This window comes from Oratosquilla oratoria, chromosome 18 (assembly GCF_046742065.1).
Source record: "Oratosquilla oratoria isolate Oo_2021 chromosome 18, ASM4674206v1, whole genome shotgun sequence".
Classification (NCBI taxonomy): Eukaryota; Metazoa; Arthropoda; class Malacostraca; order Stomatopoda; family Squillidae; genus Oratosquilla; species Oratosquilla oratoria.
Genome location: NC_134794.1, coordinates 43,562,532 through 43,585,031, shown reverse-complemented (window position 1 = coordinate 43,585,031; position 22,500 = coordinate 43,562,532). Strand labels below are relative to the sequence as shown.

The following is a 22,500-nucleotide window of genomic DNA, read 5'->3' as shown; positions in this document are numbered from 1 at the left end:
TGACACAACAGAAAGAAAAAAACTAATGACACAGTTATTAAAGTGATGAGGGAGAAGTAGAATATAGTAAGAGACTTAGTGGACAAAAAAAAAAGTATAATTATATTGGGGATGGAAGAGAAGCATAATCCAAATAGGACTACAAGAGTAAAATAAAAAGAAAAGGTAAACAAGATATTAGTAGTTCAAGAGGATGAACAAGAAACAGGGAAAGAAATTTAAGAAATATATAAAATAAGGAAATACAATACAGATAAGACCAGACCAAATAAGGTTAAATTCAGGTTACAAATGACAGCAGAGAATAGCTTAGCAAAAACAGGGAAACTAGCAAAAGGTGATCAGTATAAACAGGTATGGATAAAAAGAGAAATGAAGAGGAAAGAGAGGATGAGAAAACAAAAAGACTAAGCTATGGAAAAAAAAAACGAGAAAAGAACAGTCAGACAAAGGGAAATTCTATTGCAAAATAGTGGATATGAAAGTGAGGAAATGGTTCATAGTAGAGAAAAACGAAAGGGAAACAGAAAACACGATGGAAGTAACAGAAAATTAAGTGTCTTACACAAATATAGATGGCTTGAACGAACTGAATGATTACCTGAAGGAAAAAGAACCGGACATAATGGGAATTGTTAAGACAAAATTGAAAGGTCCACTACCACCCAACAGTGTAGGACGTGGTGCATATAATTATTGGATTAGAAACAGAGAGGTAAAACAAGGGGGTGGAGTTATGTTCCTGACTAAGAAGGATATAAATGTAAGGAATGTCACATATGGAAAGAATAGAGTAGAGATGATTATGATGGAAGTGGAGGACAGGGATGGGAAGAGCAGGAAGTTTGTAGTAAATTATGTGCCTCCTAAAACGGCTTCATGAGAAGACAGATAACACAAAAATATGTTAGAAGACACAAGGATAACACTAAATAAGATAATGGAAGGTGGAGGAAGAATAGTTATAATGGGTGACTTTAACTGTAAAGAAATCTGCTGGGAAGATATGACAGTGAAGGGTGAAAACGACCTATGGGGAAATGTACTACTTAATGTGATTATAGAACATACAATCACACAATGGATACAAGAGAATACTAGGTATAGAAATGAGGAAGAACCATCAAGACTGGACCTAATAATCACATCAGAACCTAATTTAGTGGACAACATTGAATATAAGACACCAATAAGTAAAATATAGAAATATAGAAAGGGAAGAATGATGTATGAATTTTTTTTTATAAAATAAGAGAATTTTTTCAAAAAGCAGACTGGGAAAGGATACACAAGGAGGAAACAACAGTTGAAGGGAAATGGAATATTTTTACAAAAATTTATAAAGGAGTGGAAAAGTATGTTCCAAGACAAAAACAAGAAAAAGGATATGTAAAGTGTTGGTACAACAAAAGATGTAGGGAGTTAAAAGACAAAAGGGATAAAGCTTGGATAAAATGGAAAAAAGACAAAAGACCTGAAAAATGGAAAATATATACTAGTTACAGAAATCAATATGTACAAGTGTGCAGAGAAGAAAAGAGAAAATACGAAAAAGATGTCATAGAAAAATGTAAAGATCAACCAAAACTATTTTATAGATTTGTAAACAACAAACTGAAAAACAAACAAGAATTAGAGAAACTATGACAAGGAGTTGAATACACAGAGGAAATAGAAATGGCAGAAATTATGAACAAGCATTTTAAATTGGTGTTTACGAGGGAGAACATATAACTTAGAGATGTCAGGTGGGAGGAGAAAGTCCCCCCTATGAAAGAGATAGAAATAACAAGGAAAGAAATAATGAATCACTTGAGTAATCTCGATGTCAGAAAATCACATGGACCAGATGAAATGGCAAACTGGATTTTGAGAGAATGCAGGAATGAACTAACAGACAAAATACATAGTCTAATGAGCAGTTCATTGAAAGAAGGAAAAGTTCCAGAAGATTGGAAAAGAGCAAATATAGTACCAATATATAAAGGGGGAAACAAGGGAGGCCCTACTAACTATAGACCGGTCTCTCTTACAAGTACGATAGCTAACATTTGTGAAAGAATGATCAAAATTAGATGGGTAAAGCATTTGGAAAAAAGCAATGTACTAAATCCAAGGCAATTTGGATTTAGACAAGGACAATCATGCGTCACAATCTTAATGTGTTTCTATTCAAGGCTAATAGATGTAATACAAGAAAGAGATGGATGGACTGATTGTGCATTTCTAGACCTGAAAAAAGCTTTTGATAAGGTGCTACATAAGAAATTGCTAAAGAAATTAGAAACTGCAGGAGGAATACAGGGCAAACTGCTAAAGTGGATGGAAGACTTCTTGCACGAAAGAAAAATGAGAGTGGTGATAAGAGACAAACACTCTAATTGGGATGAAGTGATTAGTGGAGTTCCACAAGGAACAGTTCTAGCCCCAATAAGAGAAGAAGAGAGAAGGAGTTTGAATGTGTTTGAGATGAGGTGTCTGAGAAGTATGATGGGGGTTACTAGGCTAGATAGAGTGAGAAATGAGGAGGTGAGGAGGAGAACAGGGGGTGGAAAGGGAGCTGGGAGATAGGGTTGATGAAAGAATATTAGGATGGTTTGGACACATGGAAAGAATGAGTGAAGAAAGACTAGTAAAAGAGGTGTGGAAGGCAGATGTGGAGGGAGTGAACATGAGGGGACATCCTAGGATGAGGTGGATGGATGGGGTGAAGGGGGCTTTGGGGAAGAGGGGAATGTCTGTTGAGGAAGGACGGGAGAGGACAGAAGACAGGGGTGAATGGAGAATGGTTGTACATGGATGATGTTGGGATAGCATGAGGTAGTATGTGTGAGCAAAATTTGACGCAGCCCGAAGGGATTTCTCCCCGTCCTCTCATTTTATGCAATGGGGGGACGGAGAGGGGGGGTCGCCGATTTAATGAAGCGGCCTTGCTGTGGATGTGCTGTGTCTTGCAACACTGCTTCTGACCCAGGGCAGTGGACAAGGTGCAGGGATGACCCATCATTCAGGAGGTGCTAAGATAAGAGGGAGTGTGGAGTGTATTCAGGGATGGAATGGGTGGGAATGATTTTATGCCTTTTTCTTTTTGGCTACCCCCCTTGTAAGGGGGAAAAAGCCTTAGTATATGTATGTATGTATGTATATATATTAATGATATGGATAAAAGAATTGAAAGTTACATGAGCTTCTTTGCGGACGATGCAAAATTGTTGAAAAAAGTGAACACTAGAAGATTGTGAGTTGCTGCAGAGTGATCTCAATAAAGTATGGGAATGGAGTAGGAAGTGGGAGATGGAATTCAATATTAAGAAGTGTAGTATAATGGAATTTGGAAGAAGCAAAAAAAGAATAGTGGGATCACATAAATTGGGAGATCTTATCTTGGCACCTCCAGGAGGTGCCAAGATAAGAGGGAGGGTAGAGGGTGGAGGGGAGTGGAATGAATTTAGGGATGGAATGGGTGGGAATGGTTTTTATGCCTTTTTCTTTTTGGCTACCTCCCTTGTAAGGGGGAAAAAGCCTTGGTATATGTTATGTTATGTATAAATTGGGGGAGGAAGAAATTAAAAAAGTAGGAAATGAGAAGGACCTGGGAGTCATTATGAATATGTCCCCTGAGAAACATATAAACAAAATTTTTGGAGAAACTTATAATTTCAAGAACAATCAAAATGGCATTTACATACCTGGATGAAGAAATGGTGAAGAAAATACTAGTCACTTTGATAAGACCAAGATTGGAATATGCAGCGACGACGTGGTCACCAAGTACAAAAAAATGTATAACAAAACTTGAAAGAATACAAAGAGCAATTACGAAATTGGCACCAACACTCTCAGAACTATCATATGAGGAGAGACTAGCAAAACTTGAGCTACAGACATTAGAGCAAAGAAGAGAGAGAGAGGAGACTTGATAACTATTTCTAGAATCATGAAATGCATAGAAACTAATAAAGTGAGATAGTAGAGATACAAGAGGACACCGAAAGAAAATCAAGGAAGACAGTTATAGAAGAGACCTGAAAAAGAACAGCTTTCCCCAGAGGGTAAAAGATGTTTGGAACAAGTTATATGAAAATGTGGTGTGTGCAAATACGATACACAAATTTAAAAACAGTCTAGATAAAACGAGATATGGAAACGGGACACCACGAGCATAGCTCCCCTTCCCATAAAATAAAACTAGGTATAACTAGGTAAATACACACACACATATATATATATAATTATATAAAAAACTAGATATAGTACAATATCTAAAAGTGTGGAGAGTAAGTCTTGAGTTCACTAAAAAGTTAGTAAAGACTGGCAGGATTATAAAATTTATATGAAATTAGAGACAGGGAAAAAATAGAAAAATATGTTTGATACAGAACTGTCGACAACTAGCTATTCAATCGTTACTCATCAAATAAGTTAGTCCCAATATTGGAACCTTATATATATATATATATGTATATATATATATATGTATGTGTGTGTGTGTATATATATATAGAGAGAGAGAGAGAGGGTGAGAGAGAGAAGGAAAAAGGAAAAGAAGGGGAAAGGGAGAGGGAAAGAGAGAAAGAAATAAGAGTTATTTTAGGAAATGTTCATTTTTCATCATCATCTCTTCCTCCTCCTCCTCCACCTTCCTCTCACTTGCATATTTTTTTATTTCCTGTCTTATTTGTCACGACCCATTTCATTTTTCACATGACCCACAGTTTGAAAAACACTGCACTACACAACCTAACCAACAAGTAATATCCCCTCATATTACAATGTGCTCACCCTCCCTACAAACACAATGTGGGAAATCATACAAGACTTCCATTCCGACCCAATAAATATCACCATAGAACATTTTATAACCACAACTTCACACAAGTGATAGCACCTTGAAGAAAAGAAGACACAAGCTAAACAGCAAAAACAAATAAAAGTACAACAAAAAAAACAATTACAGTAGTTACATAAAAACATCACCAGACTAATAAACAACAGGCTGAAACAAAACTGGGAAAACAAATAAACAACAGATGGGAAAAGAAGAACAAATTGTGGAAAACAGTAAAAATCAAAATTAAATCTCACCCCACCCATGAAGCAATTGGACCGACCCAGGGTAAACTATCATCAAAACAGCAGTGCAACATCATCGACGAATACTTTTCCAAAACAAGTTGAATTCACATACATACATGCATATATCAAGGCCTTTTCCCCCTTTCAAGGGAGGTACCCAAAAAGAAAAAGGCATAAAATCATTCCCACCCATTTCATCCCTAAATACACTCCACTCCCCTCCACCCTCCCTCTTATCTTAGCACCTCCTGGATAACAGGTCATCCCTGCACCTTGTCCACTGCCCTGGGTCAGAGGCAGTGTCGCAAGTCACAGCACGTCCACAGCAAGGCCGCTTCATTAAATCGGCGACTCCCCCTCTCTCCGTCCCCCCATGTATAAAAGGAGAAGACGGGGAGAAATCCCTTCGGGCTGCATCAAATTTTGCTCACACATACTACCTCACCCCCCATCCCCCTGTCCATTCCACCTCATGCATCACAACATCATCCATATACAACCATTCTCCATTCACCCCTGTCTTCTGTCCTCTCCTGTCCTTCCTCAACAGACATTCCCCTCTCATCTCATCCTAGGACGTCCCCTCATGTTCACTCCCTCCACATCTGCCTTCCATACCTCCTTTACTTGTCTTTCTTCACTCATTCTTTCCATGTGTCCAAACCATCCTAATATTCTTTCATCAACCCTATCTCCCATCTCCCTTTCCACCCCTGTTCTCCTCCTCACCTCCTCATTTCTCACTCTATCCAGCCTAGTAACACCCATCACACTTCTCAGACACCTCATCTCAAACACATTCAAACTCCTTCTCTCTTATGTTCCATGTTTCTGCCCCATACAGTGCTGTTGGCACAATCACTCCTTCATACAGTCTCCTCTTAGCATCCATCCCCAAATGTCTATTCCTCATTACACTTTTTAATCCACCAAGACATTTACTCGCTTCTCTCAATCTACATTCTACCTCCACCTCCACTCCACCTTTTCTTGCCACATTTGCACCCAAGTATCTGAAACTATCCACTTCCTCCAGTCGCTCTGCCTTTATGCTCACTTCCAGTCTGCTGCCACTTTCACCCCTTGTATATCTCATCACCTTACATTTACCCATATTTATCTTTAGCTTTCTTCTTTTACACACTCCCAAACTCTGTCACCAACTTCCACAATACCTCCTCCGATCCTGCCACAAGTGCAGTGTCGTCCGCAAACAACAGCTGGCTCACCTCCCACTTTTCTCCATTTTCTTTAACCATCTCCAATCCCTGACCCACCACCCTTGCATTTACCACCCCATCCATGTACAAGTTGAACAGCCAGGGCAACATAATGCATCCCTGACAAATTCCCACCTTTACCTCAAACCACTCACTCTCTCCATTTCTAATTCTGACACATGCTCTACTACTCTCATAAACTCGACAGCTCCTAGAAGCTTTCCTCCTATCCGGTATATCTGCAAAACCTCCCACAGTGCCTTCCTGTCTACCCTGTCGTAAGCCTTTTCCAGATCCATAAAAGCAAAAAAAAAAAAATCCTTCCCCTTTCCTATAGCTTTCTCACATATCTGTCTTACCACAAAGATCTGATCTACACAACCTCTACCCATCCTAAATCCACATTGTTCCTCACCAATTACTCCCTCTGTTCCTCTCCTAATCCTCTCAATCAAGATCCTCCCATAAGCCTTCCCAACTACACTTAATTAGATAATCCCTCTGAAACTACTACAGTCACACTTGTCCCCTTTTCCCTTGTAAAATGGAACTATTCAGGCACTCCTCCAGTCGTCCGGCACTCTACTCTCTCTCCAGCAAATATTAAATAACCTCACCAGCCACTCCACCATCACTGTACCTCCTTTTTTTAGACATTCTGCATGGCATCCATCCAGACCAGGTGCCTTACCTGCTTTCATCATCTTAACAACTGCCTTCACTTCATCCTTCCTTATTTCTCCTCCATTTTCCTCACTCATCACTCTCATTTTCTTAGCATTTCCCACTGCAGCTATCTTTCCCTCCCTATCCTCCTTCACATTTAGCAACTCCCTAAAATATTCTGCCCATCTTCCTCTTACTGCCTTCTCTTCCATTATCATCTCTCCATCTGCACCTTTTACCTTTTCTTCTCTACTTGATTCGCCTCCTCTTCCTCTCTTAATTTCTTTCCAAAACATCTTTTTATTACTTTCAAATTTTTCTGTCATACTCTTACCCCATTTCACATCTGCTCTCCTCTTTGCCTCCTTTACCTTGTGCTTTACTTCTCTTTTCTTTTCTTTGTACCTCTCATATGACTCCCTCGTCCTATTTTGTAACAAATCTGTGAAAGCTCGCTTCTTCTCTTCTACAACCTTCTTTGTGTCCTCATCCCACCATTCACTACCCTACCTTCTATTCCCTCCTGTCCTTCTTGTTCCACACACCATCTTTGCACACTTTGTGACTCCCTCCTTGAACCATCCCCATTCTTCCTCCACTCCTAGCTCTACTCTATCCTTTACTCCCTCCCACTCCTCTCTCAGCTTCTTCTTGTATTTCTCCTTTTCTTTTTCATTCAAAGAGTTCACTCTGAGCAACTCTCTACCTTTTGTGCTTTTCCTTTCTCCATCTATCCTCCACTTTCAACTTATCTTCCACCAAAAAATTATCTGATATTCCCCCACCCTCTCCCCTTAGCACATGTGCATCCTTAACTCTTCAGATAATACATATATCAATGGCTTTCCCCCCTTAAGGAGGGTAGCCAAAGTCAAAAGTATAAATCCACTCCCACCCATTTCATCCCCACATATTCCACTCTCATTCACCACCCCTCCCACACTCTTTTCTTGGCTCCTCCTGGATGTCGGGTCATCCCTGCATCTCACCCACTTCCTTGGGTCAGAAGCTATGTAGCAAGACAAAGCACATCCACATCAAGCCTGCTTCATTTAATCGGTGACTCCCAACTCTCCATCACCTCATGCAGAAAAAGAGAAGGGGAGAAATCCCTTCCGGCTGTGTCAAAACATCATTCCTGCATACTCCTTCACCCCTCCCATCCCCCATCCACTCCCTTCCATGCATCACAGCACCATCCACACATAACCACTCTCCACTCACCTCTATCTTATGTCTTCCTTCCTTCCTCAACAGACACTCCCCTCCCTTCCAGTGCCCCTTTTACTCCATCCATCCATCTCACCCTTGGTCGCCCCACCCTCATCTCTGCCCCCACACCTCTTTTACTAATCCCTCTTCAATCATTCCTTCCATGTGTCCAAACCAACCCAACACTCTTTTATCAACCTTATCTCCCAACTCCCTTTTCACCCCCCCTCTCCTCACCCCCTCACTTTTCACTCCATCTAGCCTAGCAACCCCTACCACACTTCTCAGGCATTTCATCTCAAACACATTTAAACTCTTCCTCTCTTCCCTCCTATACTCCATGTTTATGCCTCAAACAGTAGTGCCAGCACAACCGCCCTTTCATATAATCTCTTCTTAGTACCCATTCCCAAATGTCTACCTCTCATCACACTTTCCAATCCTTCAAGGCATTTACTTGCTTCTTTCAATCTACATTTCACCCCCACTCCTCCCTTTCCCAACACATTTGCACCCTAGTATCTAAAGCCATCCACCTCCTCCAGTCTCCCTCCCCCAACACTCACCTCCAACTTGCTGCCATCCTCTCCCCCTGCACATACCATCACCTTACTTCCACCTACATCTATTTTCAATTTCCTTCACTTGCACACCCTCCCAAACTCTGTCACCAACCTCCCCAATCCCTCCTCTAATCTTGCCACAAGCACAATGTTGTCACCAAACAACAACTTGCTTATCTCCCACTTCTCTCCATTTTCTTTAACCATCTCCAATCCTTGGCCCATCACCCTTGCATTTACCTCTCACACCACCATGTATAAATTGAACAGCTAAGGCAACATAATACATCCCTGGCAAAGTCCCACCTTTACCTCAAACCACTCAATCTCCAGTTCCAACTTTAACACAGGCTCTACCACTCTCATAGAAACTCCCAACTGCTCTCAACAGCTCTCCTCCAATCCCATATATCTGCAACATCTCCCACAGTGCCTTCCTGTCCACCCTGTCATAAGCCTTCACCAAATCCATAATGACCCAAAAAACATCCTTACCCCCTCCTAAAGCTTTCTCACATATCTGCCCCACCACAAAAATTTTATCCACACAACCCCCATTTGTCCCAAACTCACTGTTCCTCACCAACTACCCCCTCTGCTCCTCTCCTAATCCTCCCAATCAAAACCATCCCACAAGCCCCCCAACCACACTCAACAAACTGATCCCCCCAAAACTACCACAATCACACTTATCCCCTCTTCCCCTGTAAAGTAGAACCATACAGGCACACCCCCAGCCCTCTGGCACTCCACCCTCTCCCAAACACTAAACAACCTCATCAACCAGTCCACCATCACTGTACCTCCTCTTTTCAGACACTCTGCATGACACCCATCCAAACCAGGCCCCCCCACCGGTTCTCATCATTTCAATAACCGCTTCACCTCATCTTTCCCCCATCCCGCCTCCATTTTCCCCACCCATCACAATCAATTTCTCAGTGCCTCCCACTGCAACTACCTTTCCTTTCCCATCTTCCTCCACATTTAGCAACTCCCCAAAACACTCCGCCCACCTTCCTCTTACCACCGTCCCCCTACTAATATCTCTCCATCTGCACCTTTTATGTTTTCTTCTCTACTTGATTCGCCTTCCCATCCTCTCTTAATTTCCTTCCAAAACATTTTTTATTACTTTCAAAATTCTCTGTCACACTCCCACCCCACCTTACATCTGCTCTCCTCTATACCTCCCCTATTCTACACTTCACTTCTGTTCTCCTTGCACCTCTCCTATGATTCTCTCATCTTATTCTGTAACCAATCTGTGAATGCTCAATTTTTCTCCTCTACAACCTTCTTTGTTTCATCATCCCACCACTCACTATCCTTCATTCTAATTCCTCCTGTCCTCCTTGTTCCACACACCATCTCTGCACACTTTGTGACTCCCTCCTTAAAACATCCCCATTCCTCCTCCACTCCTAGTTCCACTCTATCCTTCACTCTTCTCTCAGCTTATTCTTGTACTCCTTTTCTCATTTAACCAGTTCACTCTAAGCACCCCCCACCTTCCATTCCCTTCCCCTTTCTCCATGCATCCTCCACTCTTAACCCACCTTTCAACAAAAAATTATCTGATACTACCACACTCTCTTCCCCTAGAACATCCAAAACTCCTCCCACCTCTCTCCTAACCACCACCACACAGTCTACCAAAGCCCAATATACCGCTCTTCCATCCACCACCCTCTCGCACGCATACCCATGCCTGACCCCCTTCCAAACACAGTATCTGCTATCATCAACTCTCCCTCCAGACATATCAAAGATCTGACAGTAAAATCAAACTACTAAAATCTATCACAGACATGGGCCTCAAAAAACAGAATAAAATTAGTCTTCAAACAATTCACAAGAACGACCCTCAACTACACTTCCACAGCATGATTTCTGACAATCAACAAAATCATAAGACACTTTACAAGTTATAAATCCCTAAACAAAAAAACAATATTGCTTTCCTAAGTAAATTATGGATCCTCCACACCCAGGTACCTAAGGACCACAGGTCTCTACAAAAGAGATCAGAGACAATAAACAACTGACTGTGCCCTTACATAACTACTACCTCCTCCCTATTTCTTTGGTACAGTTAACCACTTTCAAATTCTACTTATTATTAGCCTACAAATTTCTTTACTTGAAATCAGTACTTGTTGAGTTCTAAATAATATTTGGAACAAAAAGCCCATACAATGGAGTCCCTCAGGATGCCACACTTTCACCATTACTGTTCAATCTCTTCATGAGTGATCTCCCAACTTCAGAATCAAAACTAAACATCAATGTTCCCTTATACGCAAATGACTTGACATTAACCCAGTACAGTAAATACAAAATAGCAGCTAAGAACACCCAAACCTACTTGAATAAACTAGAAAAATGACTCAAAAATGGAATAGAAGCCTCATCCTATAAATCGACTTTGCTTACATGTGACAACCAAAAGTCAAAATACCACCCTATCATAACATTATATGGCCAAGTTATTTCACTGGAAAACAACCTTGAAATTCTAGGCCTAACATTTGATACTCATACAACTTTCAGTCCACATATCAAGGACCTGATAGTATAAATCAACAAGAAAACTAACCTATTTAAATCCATTGCAACCATTGTCTTTACCCTACAGAAAGAAACTAATAACGAACTTCAAGCATTTCATAGAACACCCTCAACTAACCTCCTCAGAACAGAGTATCGAGAGTAATAACAAGATGCACTAAAATCACCCCAATTTGGCTGTATACAGAAACCAAAATCCTCCCTATAGAACACCATATGAAAATGATAGGAACACAATTCTTTACCAGAACCCTAAAAAAGACACATCCATGACACTACATTTCACAAGCACCACCAACAGAATGCAACAAAAAATTACACCAGCAGCATACTAATCAAACCTTTATAACAGCCCACATGAAACGTCCACACAAAAACCCGTACAATCAGATCACTAAACAAGCACTTCAAGACAGACAACCGCTCAATATTCTATCAACAATTGCCAGACACAAGCCCCACTGAAAAATAAACTTCCACACCTGGTAAGAACCACACTGACATGATTGTTCTCAGAACACCATCTAGCATTAAAACAGTACAAACAAAGAATAGGCTTGGCCACAGATTCAAACTGGACCAAATGCAATCACAACACAGACGACACAGAATCTATCATACTACAATGCCCCACACTAACAATCCTAAGACAAAAACACAATACAGTACTACCTCTCATTAACGGACGTTAATTAGCTGTGTTTGCTGTGTTTTCGCTGTTTTTGGTGCCGTTGTTTAGTGCTGTGCAATCACTATGCCACCCAAAAACCACTCCAAATCAATGGATTATTCACATCAATGGACACCATTACCCCCCTTTTAGTCCGTTAATGAGAGGTAGTACTGTATATCTTCCCTGAGTAACATGTGGACCTGACTGGAGGCTGTTGCTAGTTACCTGAAGGCCATGTTGTGCAAGAGGCAAGGGGGGGCAAAAGATTCTCTGATTGATTGCCCCACACTAACAATCCCTAAACAACAATATATTTTTCCTGAGTGGCTTGGGGACCCACTCAAAGGCTGTTGCTGGTTACCTTAAGGCTATGGGTCTTCTGCAAGGGAGGCAAGGGGCAAGGGATTGATTGATTGAGTTTTAAAACTTATTTTCTCGGTTCTTTTTTCCATACTGCATACTCTATCCAATATCTACAATCAGGGCTGAACACTGGCACATTCTTATTAAACCACTGCATACGAACCATATTGTATCCAGACATGGAGTAGGCAAATGAAGAACACCCAATAATTCTGATAAATTCTTTAATCTTTACTTCAAATTCCTCACGTGCTTGTCTGACAATAACTAAACATTTAATGACTGCAGAGTAAGACAACAAAATGTAAGACATGGCTCTTTAAAATCTTCAGTCTTGCACAACAAGAGAAAAGGAAGAAAAAATTACGTCTTCAGTAACTGCATGAGCCCACTTCCAAATGTGTTTGTTCTAAGAAACAGGATCGCTTCACTCAGATCCCCCTTCACTGCTGCCTTCACATCTGACCTAATTCTCTGAATGGCAGAAAACAAACGTTCTACACTGACTTGAGTCAGCGGCAATCCTGTGACAATTTGAGCAGCATCTTGAACAATCTCAGGGTACTGGGTTATTGCATCTTTTACTGTCAGCTTTGGGTCACATTGAATTTTTTCTACCTCTCTCAATGCATTGGAAAAATCCAGTTTGAATTTTGTAAGAACAAGTGCTTTTTCTCCTTCAGTGTCTAATTTATGACGTTTACTCCACTCCTGGTTTTCACTATCTTTATCAATCATTAATTCTCTATCATCAGAATTTGAACTGGATATGACAGGGGCTTGTGCCTTTGTTGAAGCCTCATCTATGTGAAGACCTTTCAGTTGAATGGCAACTTCAAACAGAGCAGCTTTAGCTCTAACTTGTTCATCCTCTTTCAATGTAACTCTGTACATGGGATCAACATACACAGCAGCTAAGAGAATATCATTATCCAGTACAGTACTCTCTCTGCATAGCATTGACTTCATTATACCATCTGCTATTATGCTACCGGTACAAGACAAGTAGGAAAAGAGGTTCTTCCACTCCTTATAAAATAATCCAGGGGTCAAGTCAGTTGCTTGCAGGTTTTCTGCAACACTGTATAGATGGCGCAGCAATCCTTCAAGCTCCTTTACTTGTTCCCACTGATCCTCTATCATCATGACATCTGGACTGTCTATATCACTAAGAAATGGTCTTATTTCAAGAATATGTTGAATCATTCTGTATACCCTTCCCCACTGAGTGGCCTGATCCAAAATTGTTCCCTTTTCAGCATGCTGTTTCAATACTGTATCTAATTTTGATGTTCTTGCTGCTGCCACAAAGTTTTTCAATCTACCAATAAGGTTGGCCACATGTGGTTGTCTCAAGCCATCATGAATTGCCAGCTGTAGAATATGGACACCACAATGCATCAGAGGGAACCTGGACTGCCTTAAGGCTGCTTCCACACATTCTTCTAATCCAGTATCACCACTGTCTGAAACTGTATCATGAGTTTCCTGATTTTCATCAAAATCAACTAACACTTCATTTTTTTTAATCTTCTCAAGGGTGCTTATAATATTGGTAGCATTGTCAATAACAACTGATAACACTTGTTCCTTACATATCTCAAAATCTTCCATAACATTCAACAACAGTTTTTGGAGACAATTACTTGTGAGGTGAGCTTCAGTATTTCTTACTGCTAATGTGTGTGTGACAACTTCCTTCTTGTCATTCACACACTGGATGTTGACTGCAAAATAATTCATTTTCTGGCATGTGCATGCATCTATCTTTAGAAAAATGAACCGTCCACAAAGAAATTCCTTTAGTGCATCCTTCTGTTTCTTTGCTTCTGTAAGTACCAGATTTTGAATACTGTTCCTTTCCAATGGAACACCAAGTTTATGTGCCATTTCCCCATTCAAGCTGACAAAAGCTGGGGTAGAAAACAAACCCAGAGGGATGTCATTTTTAACTACCATTTCAATGATGCAACCCTTGAATTTATCTGCTGTCATTAACACTTTAACCTCTTCACTAACAAAATCCTTGGTATCATCTGTTTGACTAGAAAAATTTGGGCCAGAGGGCCCTGGAACATGTGCAACATTATCCTTTTTATTTTCACGATCCCTTTTCGTAACAATCTTCAACACCTTGGGATGATGGCGTTGTAGATGACGCTTCAAATTTGATGCTCGGGTTGGGGCACTCTTACCATCGCTTGAATAAAAGTTAATGTTGGCGCCACAAATTTCTTCTTCATCATCACCTTTGGTCACCTGGCACTGGCAAACAAAATATTTCCCATCGCACGATGGTGAGAAATATTCAAACACCACAGATTTTGGCTTCAATCGCTGTGCCATCACAAAGGTCTGAAAGAAAATAGAGAAAACCACCCGCCTGTCACAACTAGCCTTGTGATAATCGTAACGCATACAACACATTAGAAACAAGTATATCTCAAGAACAGTAAAACATCCAGATTATATGAAGCATAAACAGGCACCAATTACAGAAAAACAAATGTTCAAACATGTGAATCATACTGTGTCAGGGGAGCTCAAGAATTACAATAAGAAGTGAAGGAATGTGAGGAAACTGCATGGAATATATAGAATATGAGCAATGGATTGTTACACATGCTTTCTGTCAACAGATTTCAAAATCCAAACTAGACTGTTGCTAGGATTTGTATCAATTGAAATTTACTTTAGTTAGGATTCTGAAGATACTCAAGTTTATGAGTAAGCAAGAAAACTGAACAATCAGTTTTTTCTCTTTATGGTTAGCAAGAAGTACTGTTACCTGGTAGCTGGTCAAACCTACTACTACTTTATACCATCCTACCCATATAAACTTTTCCTAAACATCTGAACCAACATAAAATTGAACTGATAAACACTGAGCCCCAATTTTTGTCATTTGTGAGTTTCATCAAATTTACGTGTATCACTGTAGCTTTTGCTAATACAGAAACATCAAGTGTGGCTAGAACTATAGTATGTGTAGTCCTACACTAGCTTCAAAGCCTTGGGCTCAGTTTATCCTTATTTCACAGATTTAAAGGTTTGCAAGTTTGATGTTGGCATTACTACTTCAACAATTATCGCCTCACATTTCTGTGGCAACTAACCCTTAACAGTAGCCAGTAATGAGGAGGAAGAGGAGCAGCAGCAAGAGGTGTGTAGGAAGAAAAAGGTAAAGGAGGAGAAGGAAGGGAAGATGGAGGAGGGGAGGAGGGGAGGAGGAGGGAGAAGGAAGGAAAAGGAGGGAGGAGGGAAAAGGAGGGAGGAGGGAAAAGGAGGGAGGAGGGAAAAGGAGGGAGGAGGGAGGAGGAGGGAGGATGAAGAAGGAGGGAGAAAGAGGGAAAAGGAAGGAAAAGGTGGGAGGAGGGAGAAGAAAGGAGAAGGAAAGAGGAGGGAGGAGGGAGAAGGAAAGAGGAGGGAGGAGGGAGAAGGAAGGAGGAGGAGGGAGAAGGAAGGAGGAGGAGGGAGAAGGAAGGAGGAGGAGGGAGAAGGAGGAGGAGGGAGAAGGAGGAGGAGGGAGAAGGAGGAGGAGGGAGAAGGAGGGAGAAGGAGAAGGAGGAGGAGGGAGAAGGAGAAGGAGAAGGAGGAAGGAGGGAGAAGGAGAAGGAGAAGGAGGAAGGAGGGAGAAGGAGAAGGAGGGAGGAGGGAGAAGGAGGGAGGAGGGAGAAGGAGGGAGGAGGGAGGAGGGAGAAGGAGGGAGGATGAGGAAGGAAAGAGGAGGGAGATGGAGGGAGGAAAAATAGTGGAAGATGAAGAATTCTTGAGCCTGATCATAAGGCAGAAAGCCAGCCCCTTGGGGTTTCACCTTTAGGTGGTGTGAGCATAAATAAGTTTTGACGATGGAGTGTTAAGTAATTCCAACATCTGTCACAGTAGACCATTGAATACTGTTACTGTAACTGTATCTTTAATGCTATAATTTCTTCTTGCATAAAATTTGCAACAATGATTTTGTAAATCACATAATTGAAATATGCCTTCCTCTAAATTTTTTTTATTGAGAACTTGTATATACTGCAAATGAAAATCAAATATACCAAATTTAGAAAATAAAGCTCCAGAAAAATTCCCTTTGGTTTCATTGTTGGTCTCTACATTTATGATTTTTTTTTATTATGTAATGTAAACAGCATGATGATAATGATAAAAATGAAAAAAGAAATATCTTCATCTCAAAAATAAAACGATTGAAATATCTTCATCTCAAAAATAAAATGATTGAACAATGAAAAATGCATTTTGCATGCCAAAAAAGTGCAATTTTTTTTTCTGGTTTTCCATGCAAAAGTGCTTTAATTTTGCCATCCTATTTGTACAGATTTTCAAGAATAGTCAAAAAAGTATATTTCTATCAAAGTATTCTTATTTTTTTTAACCATAAGGATGTTAAAGATACAAATTAAATCTAGATGGATGAAGACACTGGTCTATGTTCAAGTTTATTCATGACGTTTTATTAAACTAGTCAGGAATAAACTTGGATTTTCACCTATGTTTTCATTGTCCACCTTCCTTAATTTCACATGTTTTGACTGTATATTACACATAGGCACACAATATATATATATATATATTATATACATATATATATACACATATACACACACACACATCAATAATGTAGCAGCATGTAAAACTTGCATAAAGTTGAGAGGAAAAGATTTGATTTCTCCTGAGCATTCGCTGTAACATTTTCAATGCCTTTTCAATGGCCTGCCTCTTTCTTTCTACTCCTACCATAAACAAGTAACACACTGTGGATAACCCCTCATCTAGCTAGTGCTCAATGAAAAGGTGTTCTAAAGAACACATGTTAGTTCTTGACAATCACTTCACTCCAATGGAGGATAAATCAGCTAAACATTTCAAGTTCTTGATGACTGGGACTCCATGGAGGACTATGGTAAAATCATGCAACAGAAGATTGATTAACGTTGTGTGTTTATATGTCAACCAGGCCATGGAATTGAAGATATCCAAGGCAACCCGGGCCACACATGACCATGACTGTCAAAGTGGTCATAGGAAGCAACTATGTAGGCAAGGCAAGGTCAAAACATCTTGTTCAGAATTACAAAGTTCTCCTCCAGGAACTTAAGGAGCACAGCAGCCAAAATGTAACTTATAAAGTTCTTCTGATGTTCTCTGCTTGCTCATCCTGAAACAGCAAAGTTTTAAGTCTCAACAAAAGACAAAAAGGGTTGTGCACCCAGCTTGTGCATCCTTCTTCATCTAAGCTTCTTCAATCAGTGTTTATTTTCTGCTCTTCCACAAGGATCTATCTTTCTACGGCTGGCCTGTACTTTTATTCAGTTTCTGTGCATTATCAATTTAGTATTCCAAGTTCATTAATAATGGAAACTCTCCAGAAATGTTTTTAAGACATTTTTATAATTCCTTAAATTCTTGGGTGTCTTATTTCCAACTGCCTGAATAGCAATCAAATCATATATATATATATATATATATATATACTTACACCTAACAGACTTATCCTCCTAGAAGTACTTTATACATACTTGCTTTCTTTTCACTTCTATGATGGAACTATACGTGCACTCCAGTCCACTGGTACAATTCCTTCCCTTAGGTGCACATTAAACAATCTCACCAGTCATTCCACTATACCTATTCTCTTCATCATACATTCCATATAACAATCATCTGACACAAGTGCCTTACCAGCTTTCATCCCTTTCAATGTTCTTTGCATCTCCTCTTTTCCCGTAGCTTTATCACTCTCCTATCGCTCATCTTCTTGGTATCTCCCAATGATACAAAGTCTCTCTATCCTCCTATACATTCAATAATGCATTAAAATGCTTTATCAATCTTCCTTCTGACACCCTCACTTCTATTAGAATCTGTCCATCTGCATCTTTTACCCTTTCTCTACTTCACTTTCCCTTACTATTTTCATTATCTTCCAAATCATCATTCTATTCTTCAAAATTCTCTGTGAAACACCTAACTCACTTTACATCTGCTCTAACTATCCAAGATCAAAAGATTACAACAGTCCCCCAAGGATAAATACTTTCACCTGTGCTATTCAATTTTTTCACAAGTGATTTCCCCAACACCAAATCTACAACACAACATCAAAGCAACCTGTGCCAATGACCAAACAATATTATATCAGTACAGCTGTTTAGAACAATCATCCATACTTGAACAAACGAGAACAGTAGTTACATACATACATACATATACCAGCAACTTTTCCCCTTTACAAGGGAGGTAGAAAAAAAAAAAAAAAAAAAAAAAAAAAAATCCACTCCCACCCCACTTCATCCCCAACATACTCCACTTCCATTCACCACCCCTCCCTCCCTCTTTTCTCGGCTCCTCATGGATGAGAGGTCATCCCAGCATCTTGCCCACTGCCCTGGGTCAGAGGCAGTGCAGCCAGGCACAACACATCCACAGCAAGGCTCCTTTATTCAATTGGCGACCTCCTCCTTCCCATCATGCAGAAAAAGAGAAGACAGGGAGAAATCCCTTCAGGCTGCATCAAAATATCATTCACACATACTCCCTAACCCCTCATCCCCCACCCACTCTTTTCCATGCATCACAGCATTACCCATATACAACCATTCTCCACTCACCACTACCTTCTGTCTTTTCCCTCCCTTCCTCAACAGACATCCCCGTTTCCCAATGCCCCTTTCTTCATACAATCTCTTCTTAGCATTCATCCCCAGATGTCTATTTCTCATTACACTTTTTAATCCCCCAAGTCATTTACCTACTCCTCTCAATCTACATTCTACCTCTACCTCTACTCTTTTCCCTCCATAGGAAACAGTTAAAAAGTATCATTGTTGCCTCAAGTTTCATTAATTGGAAAACCTACAGCACCACAGTAGCTGGCAAAAATTCTCAAACCCTACTACAGATCTCTCTAGAAAGGAACTCTGGACTGTTGTCTGTATTGTACTGGTGTGGGATTGTTTCTAAGTCACCATCTGAAAATGGTAGAAGAGTTGCATTCACTGGCTTTTAGCTGTGTGTGAAAAGGTATAAGAACTACAGTTCAAGTTGATAAAGAAATCTTGGGCCCAGTCCAGACATCCCTCAAGGATGCATGCTAAGGGGGTTTACAAGTTTTGAGAATGGGCAGCTTTGCTGTCGATCCTGCAGGACCACCACATGCAGGAACCTATCACTGGTCCCAACACTGGTTAAAACATAAGAGACTGGAGGCTTCCCTTCAGCAATCATCAAACACTGCTCACTCCTAGACAACCATGAATCATAAGAAACATCCAACAGTAAAACTGAATGAACAACTTCCATTGGACAAGAGCCCTAAAATCTTGGGCCTTATTTTTCATGTTAACATGTACCTCATTCCTAATAACACTGAAAATCAACAAGAAAATAAATATGTAAAGACCACTAGTAGACACATTTTGGTCAGCAGAAGGAAACTAATCAGTCTACAAACAGTTCTTAACCCTTTTCATACAATGACACCTACAAAGGCATCATGAGGTGCAGTGGGTACATAAGGATCCTGGTGTTGGCATCTTGATTATATCTATTTTGGAGTTGTAGCTGAATGACCCCCATATTCTGTGAACTGGCTTCATTATATTTTCTGTTGTTATTAATATTCAGAGTGAAAGAGAATAAGTAATACAGCTGTAACTTTATATTCTATAATATGAATACTGTGTTGCATCACTGAATCTTCATACATCATGCAGCTGATGCTGCCCATGATAATTTGACTCGCATTGAAGAGGTTAAGAACTACATTTAACAACGCCTTCATAGCATGGTTCCCTGCAGTCAAGAAAACAGACACCCTAAATCTACACAAAACAAACCAATAGAAAGAAGAACATGGTGCACTAAAACCATGCCAATATCTATATCCTGAAACCAAAACCCTCATAGAACAGCACACAAAAATTATGGGTATAATTCTATTGAAAAAAAGCAGCATACTACTCAAAAATCTATAATCTGCCACTACCATCATATCTATACAAAAACACATGCATACTCTGATCACAAAACAAACACCCCTGCAGTCAAGAAAACAGACACCCTAAATCTACACAAAACAAAGCAATAGAAAGAAGAACATGGTGCGCTAAAAACATCCCAATATCTACATCCTGAAACCAAAACCCTCACACAAAAATTATGGACATAATTCTATTGAAAAAAAAGGCAGCATACTACTCAAACATCTATAATCTGCCACTAGCATCATATCTATACAAAAACACATACAAACTCAGATCACAAAACAAGCACCCCAAAACCAACCACCAAGCTCCACATTCCACTCCACTCTTCCAGACAACAGCCCAACCAATAAACCCATTCAAGCCACCATCCAGCTTTAAAACAATATCAATACCAACAAATAATGGGCCTAACCCCAGAGAAGCAAACCGATCCCGATACGATCACCAAAGAGAAGACACTCTACACCTCATCTTCCATTACCCTACTTTAGCCATACCCAGATAACAACACATTATCTCTCCTATGAGTGACTTGTGGGCCAATGTGTTGCCTGTTACCTGGGAGCTATGGGTTTCCTACAAGACACACTTGGGGCAACAAATAGACTGACTAAACATGTTTAACATTAGTTTATATCTTATATTCTTATGCATCATAATTCTAATGTAACAGGAAATATCAAATAACTGGAAAATTGCTTCTTCTATACTGCTTTAGGTCCCCTACAGTCCGGATATCAAAACTTCCCCTATATATAGAAAACTGTATTTCTTAAGAAAAAGCACCCATGTACCCCACACTATGAATTCTTCATTGTCTTTCACAACTAATCCTTTCATGGCTCTGAAAGAGGTGATATGATCATATGACAAGATGGCAGCTTGAGTCTAAGTATGTTTTAGCAGCTGAGCCCGGAACTACTTAGCTGCTGCATATTGAATTTTTTATTTTTAAATCTTTCATTTTGTGTAGCAACCATACTACTACTACAGTATACTCGTCTGTTTTTTTTCACAGCCTCATCCATACTAAGTTGGAAATTTTGTGTTCTCCATAATTTGATTGATACACTTTTTATGGTAACAAATTTCTCATATTCATCATTCCAAAGTTTTTCTCTTCTTTATTTTTTGTATGTTTTATTCTCCATGCTATAGATCAGCTGTATATTCTTACTTTTATATATTCCAATATTTTGTATTCCTTAATCACCATCCCTAGCTCCATTCATACATCTTATCCAAACCCTCATATAACAACAAGCAACTACCCACATCCTTTACTCTCATCATGATCTTTTCATAATCAACAAATAAACTGGTTTAATTATTTGCTCCAATCATCAAGTCATTTTTGTATACTAAGAACATTACTATCACCAAATCTAATTCCTGTGGGACCCTATTCATTCTTTCCAGGCATCCCATCTTTCATTAATGTTCCTCAAAAAGATGCTTGTCCACTGCAGTAAACTTCTCTCAAGTTGTCCCACATGTTCCAATGACCACATTAATCTTTTGTGAAATACCATATCAAAAGCTTTCTCTGCATTTTCTCCAGCACATTGATTACCTTTGAATAAAATCTAGTCAGGTTGGAAACACCTGACCTCACTTTCCTGAATCTGAATTGGTTATCCACTAGGTTTCTTCTCTCTTCTCAATAGTGTCCTTTGGTCTATCTATATACCACAGGTTTCTTCCCCCTTACAAGGGGTTCAATTATGTGATAGAATACATTTACATAAAAAAAACAATACATACATGCTTGCAATCTCTAAGCTCGTTTACACACAGACACATACAATCTTTCTCTCTCAAAAATTACATTACTGTACTCACCCTCTTTCTCTGGTCTTCTCCTTGTTGTAATGATAATGAATGAATAATGAAACAATGCTTACATTGTGAAATGAAATGAAATGGTGAAATGAGATGATGTAACTGTCTGGCTACATCAGATAGTATGAAAGATTGATAGTCATCAATATTTTTCTAAACCTTTTGCATACAGTTAACATTTTTTTCCTCACTAATTCCTCACAATGTTACTGTAAATGTATCAATACATTTGTAAAGACATTGCCAACTTTTACACTGTTTTCCATGCATGGATCACAATCCATAACTTTTTCCTTAAATATGAAAAATTCCTGAAA

General features: G+C 39.7%; 1 protein-coding gene across 9 annotated transcripts in view; it reads right to left on the bottom strand.

The window, feature by feature from the left end:
* The window catches only part of LOC143035181 (uncharacterized), a 115,402-nt gene that overhangs the window by 80,720 nt on the left and 12,182 nt on the right, over positions 1 to 22,500 (bottom strand). The window contains exon 4 of one of the 9 annotated variants that reach the window (XM_076201851.1): positions 12,420 to 14,699. The exons of 5 other annotated variants lie outside the window; for them this stretch is intronic. In XM_076201851.1, coding sequence (XP_076057966.1) covers positions 12,708 to 14,699 — 1,992 coding nt within the window. In that variant the 3' untranslated portion in view covers positions 12,420 to 12,707. Of the gene's footprint in view, positions 1 to 12,419; positions 14,700 to 22,500 lie in introns of those variants that run through there. 3 more of the 9 variants (XM_076201850.1, XM_076201849.1, XM_076201848.1) reach the window with 3 other exon arrangements.